Source organism: Tripterygium wilfordii, chromosome 17, assembly GCF_013401445.1.
Source record: "Tripterygium wilfordii isolate XIE 37 chromosome 17, ASM1340144v1, whole genome shotgun sequence".
Lineage (NCBI taxonomy): Eukaryota > Viridiplantae > Streptophyta > Magnoliopsida > Celastrales > Celastraceae > Tripterygium > Tripterygium wilfordii.
Window position 1 is genome coordinate 2,138,560 of NC_052248.1, and position 10,741 is coordinate 2,149,300.

The window sequence follows — 10,741 nt, forward strand, 5'->3', positions numbered from 1 at the left end:
TGATGCAAATAAACTCTGTAATCTCAACACAATTGGCTTGCAAAGAACAATGATAATAAAAAAGAAAAGAAAAGATGAGAATCCCTCTCAAATGGGTTGGAATCAATCCTCAATACAATGGCTTTCTCAATACAAAATATGCTAAACATAACATAGTAGGATATGGCTTAAATTAATAGGAATGACAAAATCACGTTTCCCCTTTGACTTCCATGCTTGATTCGTTGGACCTCATAATACCTTACTTGATTTGTGCCATAATTATCTCTTCGATATTCATGGGATCCTCAGAAGACCTTGCTTGACTTGTGCCATAATCACTTTCCAAGACTTTGCAGCCCCTTTTCCTAATTTCCTTGTTTCCTAGAAAATATCTTGCATCAATAGACTTGCTAGCATCCAATATTGCATCAGCATATATATATGTATTTAGATGAATAGAATAAGTGTTAATAATGTAGTTGCATTAACTAAGAAGGATGATGTTACGTACGTGCTTGCGACATTGATCGAGTGACGGGTTTATTGTTTATGTTTGCCAATGGTTGAAACATTAAATGTTAAGATGGTTAGCTTCGAGGATAAGCAAACCTCCTTAGACCAAAGATGAAATTGGTTTTTCCTTGTTGCCTTCTTTATTCAACTCAACAAACATATATATATAAACATTGGATACGCCACCCTCCCTCATCTCATGCATGAGATGTAATCGAACTACCCACTTAACACACATGCTCCATCTATATATTTGGTGACCATGAAGGTCGTGGAACAACTACTTTAAACTTTAAACCACCTTCATACCTATTACAACATTAAATGATAACTACCCCCACTAATACAACTGTGCATTAAAACTAGAAGGCATAATACTATAACTGCAAGTTAGGCTGAGTTGACGCATGTTGAAATATTCAGAGAGGTTGAAATCCATGACGTAGACTTGCTTCCCAAACTTTGTGTATGTTGTTGTTGTTGATATGATCAATAAACCCACATTCATGCTCTTCCCATCCTTCCATGGCGTGCACTATTCCTCCCACTCTCCATGCACTCATCACCCTTCGAGGCAACCAGTTCTGCTCCAATATTTATCAACCAATTATAAAGATTGCATTTATGTATTCACATATATAATTTATACTACTATGTGTGTATATATATATACCTCACACGAGTCCACATTCTCAATGGACATTGGAGTTTTCATTGCCGGAGTTGTGTGGTAGATGCAGTCTTTACGTAGCTTCTTGGGTGGGAACTGGGAGAAGGGAATGAACGTTGTTCCTTTTGTTGCAATTTCTTGTTCTTCCTTACTCAATCCATCTCCAACCAGCCAAATCTACACACAAGTAATAATTCATTAACAGCAGTTCTTGTAAACCGGTCATGCATCCTACTACTTTGCATATTAAAAGTGATTGGAAAAACGAAAATTAAATTATGGAGGAGTTGATGTAAAGCGCCGTTAAATTGTAATTCTGTAAAACTATTATTTTCGTGTATTTTAATGAATTTGGTTAGAAGAGCTGATGGGGGTGCGGTAGATTCCGAAAAATCTTTCTTTAAATAAGAAGGGCAAAACCGTAACTTCACCTTCTGCGAACCACTTTTCGACAGCAGCAAATTACTCTTTAACTTGCCCCCCATGTATTTACTCAGCTTCTCATATTCTTCTCCACGCAATGTAGCCACCTAATAAAATGTAGGGAACAAAAAAAATTTTAATCATGTGGTGTAGGCCAAGCCAGTTTGGGCCCATAATTGAATACATGGGCCGATTAAATTACCTGGATGCCCCTATGAGAAAGGACAGAGACAATGCCCCATGCAACCTTGGTGAGTTTACCCCTGAAGAGAATTTGTGTTGTCCCTTTGGGAATGCTGTTTAAAACAACAGCAACTGCCAGACTACTCCCATCCACCACTCTCACTTTAAGCCCTGGATGCCTCTCTACATAAAGCCCACCATACCCATTCAGCTTCTCCCCCTGCAAAACACTCAGCCCAATCAGGAATCAAAACGTAGAGGCCCATTTAACTGGCCCAGGTGAACTCCCAGACCCATTCAGTGTACTTGCCTGATTTAAGAGACCAAGGCTCAATACTTTGACTCCTCTTTTATCTGCTTCAATAATAGCTTCCTCAATCAAGCTATTGATGGATTCATTTTTCCATTCCATTAAGTACTGCATTAATTAAAGAGAATAAGATTAAATGAGGTATATACTTAATTAAATGAAAAACATAGATTAACTAACACAAATGAGGAAATGAATCAACATCGATCTTGGCAATAGCATAGCTGGTTATTTCATCGAACTTAGAGTATAAAGAATCTAGCCCGAAGTTCGGAGTTCGATTATCAACTTACGCCATTATTTCCAAGTGTATAGCGCGTGACTAGTTCGGCCTGAGTTTGGGCTTAGTGGACTGACCAATAAGAACACATCTGCCTAAGTTGTTCTCCGCTACCCAAACAAAAATAGTGGAAATTAATCACTTACTTGCATATTGTATCTTGCTATAACCCAAGTTTGTAACCTCATCTTCTGGAATCGATGCCTCTCAACCACAAAAGTGCGACCATAAACCCAAGTGAAGACCGTGGACCCTAGCGTGACAGGCCACATTAACCAAAAGTACCATTTCTTGGTGTGAGGCTTGGACGCCAATGAAGCAAACCCTAGCCGGAGATGGTAAATCGATTCCGGCGTGGTTAGATGGGTCAAGTGAACCACGTCCGGCGATTCTTCCTCCCTTTTTAGAGAATTCTCATACAAAGAACCAGAAGATTTGTCCATTGTACCATAGATGTAATCGTAGAATGGCATGAACAATGAGTAATTAGTCCGAAATTGAGTGTGATGAAGAGAGTGAAATCTGTCCCAAAAAAAAAATTACAGATCAAATACAGAAAAACAATATATATATTGTATATTGTATATTGAATATAGCTATGAGCCTATGAATATAGAAAATGAAGATTAATACTACTTACGAGGGAGTGTACATTAAGTACTTGAGAGGAGGAAAAATGGAGAAGAGCCAACTTGGGATTAGCTCAAAATTACAGTGACCCATATTGTTCATTAGATCAATGTAGGTGATGTAGCCGACGAGAGAGGCCAGGGAGGCGATGCCGGTGAATATGGTGGTTAGTAATGGTATTGAAAAGAGCAGGAAGTAGGCTATGTGTTCTGCGAATGGATGAATCACAGCTGCAGCAGCACAATCAAATGTCAACTTTTGCTAATTAATTAATACGAGGAGTAATATTTGTATATACTTACATGTGATGGGTTCGGTGACAATGGATGAGTGGTGATGTGAATGGTAACGTGAGTAGAGAAAATGGTGATGGAGAGCCCTGTGAAGCCAGTAATAGAGGAACTCCACTGGACCCATGTGTATAAGAATCGTCAAAATCACACCATCCATTCTCCACATCGGCAGTTTTGATGCCCCAGCTAGTGTCTTGCTTCCCAAGTAAAATAATATCCCATTGAAAATTATCTGATCATCCCTGCATGCCAAACACAGTAGTTAAGTGAATCAATCAATATTGTAGCGGCTACGTACGACTAGGCCAAGAGCTTTTAAATTTACCAGTCTCGTTCTCTATCAACCTGATCGAACTCGATGCCTTTGTCGACGATCCGGGAACTGCCTTTGGCGGTTTTGTAGCGGGAGAGGGTGATCCAGAGCTGGTTGTGGAGGATTCTCCATACAAGGAATGGGAATATGAGGAAGTTTGAGAGGTCTCTCTCGTTTTCATTTCTTACCAAAAATGAGTATGTGCTGTGAACCACCCAAGGAAGCAACACTACATGCTACACAAATTAACCGAAATCATATATAACATCAATATATGCATTGTACATAGGAGTTAAAAGCTAGCTAGCACTGGTTCAAAGAAACGAACCTTAAAGCTTCCGAGAGGCTTCCATGGCCAGTCAGTGAGAATTCCAGGCTTAGAAGCCATATTTGGTTCTTCTTTAAGTTTGCTCTTTCAACCCAAGTGGATGTGCCCAATATATAATATAAGCTGGGATTTGCTTCGGTACTCTAGTGAATCCAAGCTGTCAAATAAAGTGTACCAAAAAATTCAAACACTAAGACCCTGTTTGGATTGATATTTTAGAGAGTTCAAGAGATGATAGTTAAGGAGGGAAAAATAATTTCACTTTTCTTGAATTGTTGGAGTGAGAGTTAATTGGGACGAAGTAGAGAGAAATTTCCCCTCACTTAACTCTTCAACTCAACATTTTGTAACCCTTGAATTTGAGGGATTTGTAAGTTGAGAGCAGAAGAGTTTGTTTATTATTATTTCCTAAATCAATCATAATTTTTTTTTTCAATCATTTCAACTTTAATAAGCGAATGCATTTATGTAACTCACATCTCTCAACTCTTATTTACTCTACTTTCTATATATCCAAGTAAAAAGGGAGTAAAATACTCCCCTCCTATATATAACTCTCACTCACTTATTAACTCTCCCTCCCTTAACTCTACTTAACTCTTCAATTTTCAATCCAAGCATAGCCTAAAGGTCTTTTAGATTGATATTTTAGAAAGTTAAGCGAGGAATATTAAGAAATGAGATTAATTTCATCTTACTTGAATTGTAGAAAAGAGAGATACATGGGATGAATGAGGTGTTCAAGAGAGAATTTTTCCCTCATTTAACTGTCCAACTCAACATTTTATAACCCGTCAATTTAGAGATTTATGAGGTGAGAGAAGAGTTTTTTTTTATTATTTCCTAAATCATCAATAAATTCTTTTCAGCTATCTCAACTTTAATCCATCGGTTCAATTTTTTGGGTAAATTTTTACAGCCCTACAAACAGAGCCCAAGAGATGTGACCAGATGAAAAGCTGGCAAGATATGAGGGGGGTGGGTCAAGTCTTCAATGACAGAAGGTATAAGTAGCAATGGATCTGACTACCTTTGCGGGGCATTTATACATTGTGAGGTATATTTGGGAAAAAAAAAACAAACAATTCCTATTTTAAAAAAAAAAAAAAATCAATTCCCCTCTTTATTATTATCGTTCTCAACTGCCACAAGCTATTTATTACCTATAAAGACCATTGATGAGGCCTATGGACCTCTTTGGCTTATTGGACACGTCTCTCTCTATACAAAATCCAGGCCTAATTTTAGGATTCATCATAAATACACCCATATAGTAGTTATGTATCTTAATTATTTTATATGTCATGCGATTTATGTGTGTACGTCAAAATGCTATCGATTAGGTTTGTTGGAAATCTAAGTCCAAACACATCAAGTATATTGTCCACTCTATATCATGGGTCTGCATAGATTTGTTCTTCATGAGTCGTCGTTACTGGTTCTTAACATCAGAAAAACTCATTCTTACGCAAGAGGTGCAAGTTGTTACTTATATACCACTCGGATGGGTTATGTTATCTCTCTGGGACCAAACTATATGAACTTGGAAGGTTCTGAGATCGATTCTCATCGGGAGCAATATCCTTGTGGCTATGCACTAAGCTTTGTCCCAACTTATCTTATAGTCGGTTGGGAAAATTCAATGCGCGCAAGCCAAATGATTCCAATTCAAACTCATATATTAGGTGTTTAAAGGGCAAACTTATGTGTTGTTGTTCTCGATTACCCAAAAAAGAAGTTGGATTACGTCAATTCGATGTAAGATATTAACTTGAGTGATCTTTACAAGTTTAGTCATTTTAATTTAAAAAGAGAAAACATACGACACACCAGATCTCTTGAAACATGTGGAATTGAATTCATTGTTGACAAAGTGGGTTGTTGGTGATTGATTGAACCTTGAAAGTTGAAATGAATGTCACAACTTTCAACATCTTTTATTTTATGGTTGTGTAGGTGTCTGGATGGGAGACAGAGTTATTGGGGGTTGTTGTAGTTTTTTTACAGCAACCCCCGCTGTAATTCCATTATAGTCTCAAGTAAATTTTTTTAAGATTTCAAAAAAATTATATTTGTATTTTGATCGTTTATACGAATCCAACGATATATCATTTGTCAGAAACAAAAATCAAATTTAACATAAAAAATATATAATAATTCTGAATCATTGGATATAAACTTAAAACTTTCTATATCTTTTTCCAGATAAATTTATTTTTGTTTCAAACAAAAAATATATGGTTAGATTCGTTAAACAAAATACTACACATATGTAATTTTTTATTATTTTTAAAAATAATATAAATGTTCAAAATTGCTATAGCGGGAGCTGCTGTAATTTGATGTACAACAGCCCCCATAGGAGACAGTGGCTCCGTTTGATAAACAATTTGGTTAGTAACATATATTGTAGCATATATTATAGATAATAAATTATGGTAATAAATTATAGTATATATGATTCCTGAAATACTGATAGATGTCTGATTCCATTTTTGCTTGTAGCATATATGGTGTTACAATTGTTGTGTAAATTACATACAGTGATATTATGTATTTAACTTGTAACAAATTTAAATAAATAGTAAAATAAATTCTAGACAATTTATAATTATAATAAAAACATTGCTAAAAAATTTACATTAATATAAACCAACATTTATATATTTTTTAATGCTTAAATATATACAACTAAATTCTTACATATTTTGCTTAAATATATTACAAATATATATAAAAATCTCAAATTCGCTCTTATGTGGAAGGAAACAATTGGGGGTGACTTGATAGGAAATCAGTGTTTGAGAACCATCATCAACTATTTCGATCATTCGACTCCCTGGAACAAGAAAGCAGCTTTTAAACAATGGCAACGATAGCTAGTCTACCTCCCAACACCAAGAGCGCTAATTAGGACACCAGACTCTGCCAAGGCTCAATTCTTTAGGAGTCCATGTATTCTTAACCAACCATGGAAGAGGTGGCAAGTTGGACCGGGTCGAATTTAGATGCGACCCGTGAAGGTAGCCCCGGAAGGGATATCAGAGAAAGTAGAGGAGCATTAAGGAAGCAGAGGAGGAGTGCGCTGGCAACCCGGTAAGAGTAATATCAGAGAGAGGTCGAGGGTAATTTTGTAATGGTGCTGTTTGGGAGTGCTGTCAATTGCTGTGAAGTGTTGTGCGGTGCTGTGAGTTGTAAAATTATGGTGTTGTGAGGTGATTTGGAATGCAAAATCTATTTGGCGCATCACTTTTAAAACTGTGGTGCGGTGCGTTTGGCGTATCTAAATTACGGTTATATTAGATGACTAATAATATTAATATAAAATCACTTAACATTTACATTGTACATTAATCTAAAATAAAATAATTGACCTAATTTGATTACGTGGGACAATTCAACATATATTGTAAGCGTTTGGGAATGTGGTGAGGTGCTGCGAGGTAGTTGTGGTGATGTGAAGTGATCAGTTATGCTGTAAAAACATTTGACGTGTCACAAAAAACTGTGGTGCTTTGAGGTGAGGTGCACCTGAACGCAGTGCAAACACACTGCCAAACACATATAATATGTAATTGGAATGGTCTCAAAATTGTCAAAACTCTAACCATTTGAGAATGACCATTTTATTGTCATGAAATAGTCTTGGAATATGTGTCACCAAATTGCCGTTTGATGGTTCATGGCAATATATGGTTAAACAACCATAAATGGCTGTTGAAAATGGTCACCCAGATGGGCTGTACAGTTATTCATTAGAGAATCGGGTCTTGCATAATATAAGGTGTAAGAGCAAACTACAATACTGTAGTTTTAATCGGGAATGGAGGGATATGTTGTCCCATTTAATAGGGCTATACCGCTATAGATAAAAAAGTTTTCCAATGATAATATTTTGTTATCCCAAATTTGCAAGCATGAAACATGGTTGGCCTTTATGTTGCTCCAAACATAGACCCCACTTAAGGTTTTATTAGATTTTAACTTGACGTTGAACTTTGGGTTATTGACAAAACGTTAGGAAACATACAAAGGGTTAGAATCTCTGTGAAGAGAGTGAGATAATACGTATTACGTATTATTTTCGTGTATTTTAATGGATTTGGTTGGAAGATCTTATGTGGGTGCGATAGATTCCGAAAAGTCTTTCTTTAAATAGGAAGAGCAAAACCGTAACTTCACCTTCTACGAACCACTTTTCGACAGCAACCTAATAAAATGTAAAAATTAATCATGCAGTGTGGGCCAAGCCAGTTTGGGCCATTAAATTAACTGGATGCCCCTCTGAGAAAGAACAGAGACAATGCCACATGCAACCTTGGTGAGTTTACTAGCGTTTTACATTGTATGACAGGTGTCATTTTCTCCGTATAGTATCATTTCCAAGTCGTGAAAAAATCTACTTTCTTTCAATCTTTATATTATATTATATATGTTCCAAGGCAGGTGATAATCACAATGTTACTCCGTGTGGGTCCTGTGGAGTTCTTATACTACTGGCTTCACAGAGCATTGCACCACCATTATCTCTACTCTCGCTACCACTCTCACCACCATTCCTCCATTGTCACTCAGCCCATCACCTGTAAGCAACCAGATACATGTATATATATATATCTATACAAACCTAATTTCCACTCTTTCTTTTCCTTCTACTTTTACGTCAAAATCTGGCCTACTTCCTACTGTTTTCAATACCAATATTTGGTGCAGTGTTGAATGGGACAGTATCCATGACCTCATTTTGTGGTTATTTGTTATTCCTTGATTTCATGAACTATATGGGTCACTGTAATTTCGAGTTATTCCCAAAATGGCTCTTCTCCATTTTCCCTCCTATCAAATACCTCATCTACACTCCCTCGTAAGTAATCTCTTCACTATACTAATCATTCAATTAATTACTTGCACTTTGAAAATTCAAAAAAATAGTTAATTAATCGTGAATTAATATTTGAAAATGCTAAGGATTGTAGTGTTTTTTGTCTTGACAAGCCCAAATGTTGAGATAGACGCACATGATCCATATTAAATCGTGTGCGGTCACATTTGAGATAGTTGAGGAAAAAAAAACTTCGATATTTGTAAGACTGCTAATTAATATTTGGTTGAACAGATTTCATTCCTTGCATCACTCTCAATTTCGGACAAATTACTCTCTCTTCATGCCAATCTACGATTACGTATACAATACCATGGACAAGTCCACGGATTCCGTATACCAAACATCTCTCCATAGACCTCAAAACTCCCCAGATGTGGTTCACTTCTCCCATCTGACCACACCAGCAAACACTTTTATATGGGCCTTGTGGCCACTCACCATATGGTCCAAGGCCTTGTCTTGGTTCTATGGCAATGGTTTGTGGTCACCCAGAGCAATTGCTTCAAGAAAATTGTCTCGCAAACTTGGCTCATACCAACACATATCATACCGGTAATATACATATATGCAATAGTTCTATTGATTATATCTATGGGTTTAAGGTGGATGACGCTAAGATTAGGAGTTCAAACTAACTGGGAGTATTTCCGTGGGTTTCGTTAGCGTGGGTGGCGCGGGTTGTTCTGACAACCAGAGTTTCACGTTCACTCAGTTGTTGGGCTGGGTGGTTCTTCAGTCCCAAAAAAAAAGTGTGTTTCTATTAAATCATGCTCTAAATTTTTTGTAGTACTATGTTCCAAGGAAAAGAGAAGCGATAAATGAATCAATTGAGGAAGCCACAGTAGAAGCCGAGGAAAGACCTTTTTTTTCTGCCCTGGCTCTTGCCCTCCGCCAAAGTGGTATCCAGGTAAGGTTTTTTTGTCCTCGATCTGTTGTAGGCCCATCAAATCTATGAAGCTCATTGGGCCTACAGTTATATTATCCTCAAGGCTAGGTCTTTTTTACATAAATTTTAGTCGGATCCTAACCGGAATTAGGTTGTTATCCAGATTATTTGTCCGATCAATCCTGGTTTAGCTAATTAAGTATGTCCAAAATTCAATCGGGGTTATGATCCGGACATGTAAACATTTCGTAAACCCAAAACTCGGAACTGATTTTTTGCCACTCATATGTATATGACTTTAGTAATTTTTGGGCCTATGGAACCTTTTCATGGACTCTCATTGTGGGCATCGAGAACTATGGGCCCATTACTTGTTTTTGAATTGTAATCTTTGATTCCTTGTCAATTTAGAGGATCTTATTTGAGGTGCAGTCTCTTTTTCTTCTTCTAATATGTATGTATTTATGTACTCTTTGCATGGTAGGTCTGCATGACACATGAAGACAAATATAAGAAGCTGATTAGGCTGCTTCATGACAAGAAAAGAAGCAACAATTTGTGATTTTAATAAGTAAAAATTGAATATTGTGACAGGTTTGGCTGATTGGGGATGGAGTAGCAGACAAAGAACAGCTCAAGGCACCTAAAGGAACATTATTCATTCCCTTCTCACAATTTCCTCCAAAGAGAATGCGCAATGATTGCTTCTATCATCACACACCGGCAATGCTGGCTCCTAAATCTTTTCAGAACATCACGACTCTTGTGAGGTGAGGTTTTATACAATAATTTACTACGTTAATTAAGTGCATTAACGTAGTATATATCAATAAGCCTACTAATTTGTGGAGCTTCAATTATCGTTACCTTACTTTGTTCTTAAGATTGGTGACCATTGATAAGACTCATGCACATTCTACACCAAAAGATTAGCCTACTAGTAAGGGATTACGAAGTTACTTATAAATAATTCAGCACCATCACATCCAAATGTGTTGTCTTTATGATTGAATAACAAGTGCGTAAAGTTTGTGCATATAGCGGG

At 36.8% G+C, this 10,741-nt stretch overlaps 2 protein-coding genes across 2 annotated transcripts; one reads left to right on the plus strand and one right to left on the minus strand.

Moving 5' to 3' along the window:
* Positions 1–622: 622 nt before the first annotated feature.
* Positions 623–4,000, minus strand: LOC119982317 (very-long-chain aldehyde decarbonylase CER1-like). Its single transcript, XM_038825618.1, has 10 exons — positions 3,926–4,000; positions 3,610–3,833; positions 3,294–3,526; positions 3,002–3,221; positions 2,508–2,883; positions 2,082–2,189; positions 1,791–1,991; positions 1,597–1,695; positions 1,169–1,342; positions 623–1,079 (listed from the first exon to the last, which is right to left on the minus strand). Exons 1-10 carry the CDS (start codon positions 3,983–3,985, stop codon positions 915–917), a joined length of 1,860 nt encoding a protein of 619 aa, XP_038681546.1. The 5' UTR covers positions 3,986–4,000; the 3' UTR covers positions 623–914.
* A 3,635-nt stretch (positions 4,001–7,635) lies between these two features.
* LOC119982685 (very-long-chain aldehyde decarbonylase GL1-6-like) lies at positions 7,636–10,470 on the plus strand. Its single transcript, XM_038826172.1, has 9 exons — positions 7,636–7,711; positions 8,165–8,246; positions 8,368–8,528; positions 8,639–8,789; positions 9,042–9,141; positions 9,215–9,286; positions 9,598–9,717; positions 10,108–10,176; positions 10,291–10,470. The coding sequence occupies exons 1-9, from the start codon at positions 7,636–7,638 to the stop codon at positions 10,468–10,470; spliced, it is 1,011 nt and encodes a 336-aa protein (XP_038682100.1).
* The last annotated feature ends 271 nt before the right edge of the window (positions 10,471–10,741 follow it).

Bases quoted from the DNA above. Each gene is read 5' to 3' on its own strand.
- LOC119982317 (XM_038825618.1), bottom strand. From the start codon at position 3,985: ATGGCTTCTAAGCCTGGAATTCTCACTGACTGGCCATGGAAGCCTCTC. The intron at 1,992-2,081 runs GCAAGTACACTG...AGTGTTTTGCAG, and splicing joins GCCTTGGTCTCTTAAATCAG to GGGGAGAAGCTGAATGGGTA. The intron at 1,080-1,168 runs GTATATATATAT...ATATTGGAGCAG, and splicing joins AGAATGTGGACTCGTGTGAG to AACTGGTTGCCTCGAAGGGT.
- LOC119982685 (XM_038826172.1), top strand. From the start codon at position 7,636: ATGGCTGTTGAAAATGGTCACCCAGATGGGCTGTACAGTTATTCATTA. The intron at 8,529-8,638 runs GTATATATATAT...TATTTGGTGCAG, and splicing joins CTGTAAGCAACCAGATACAT to TGTTGAATGGGACAGTATCC. The intron at 9,142-9,214 runs GTATACCAAACA...TGACCACACCAG, and splicing joins TGGACAAGTCCACGGATTCC to CAAACACTTTTATATGGGCC.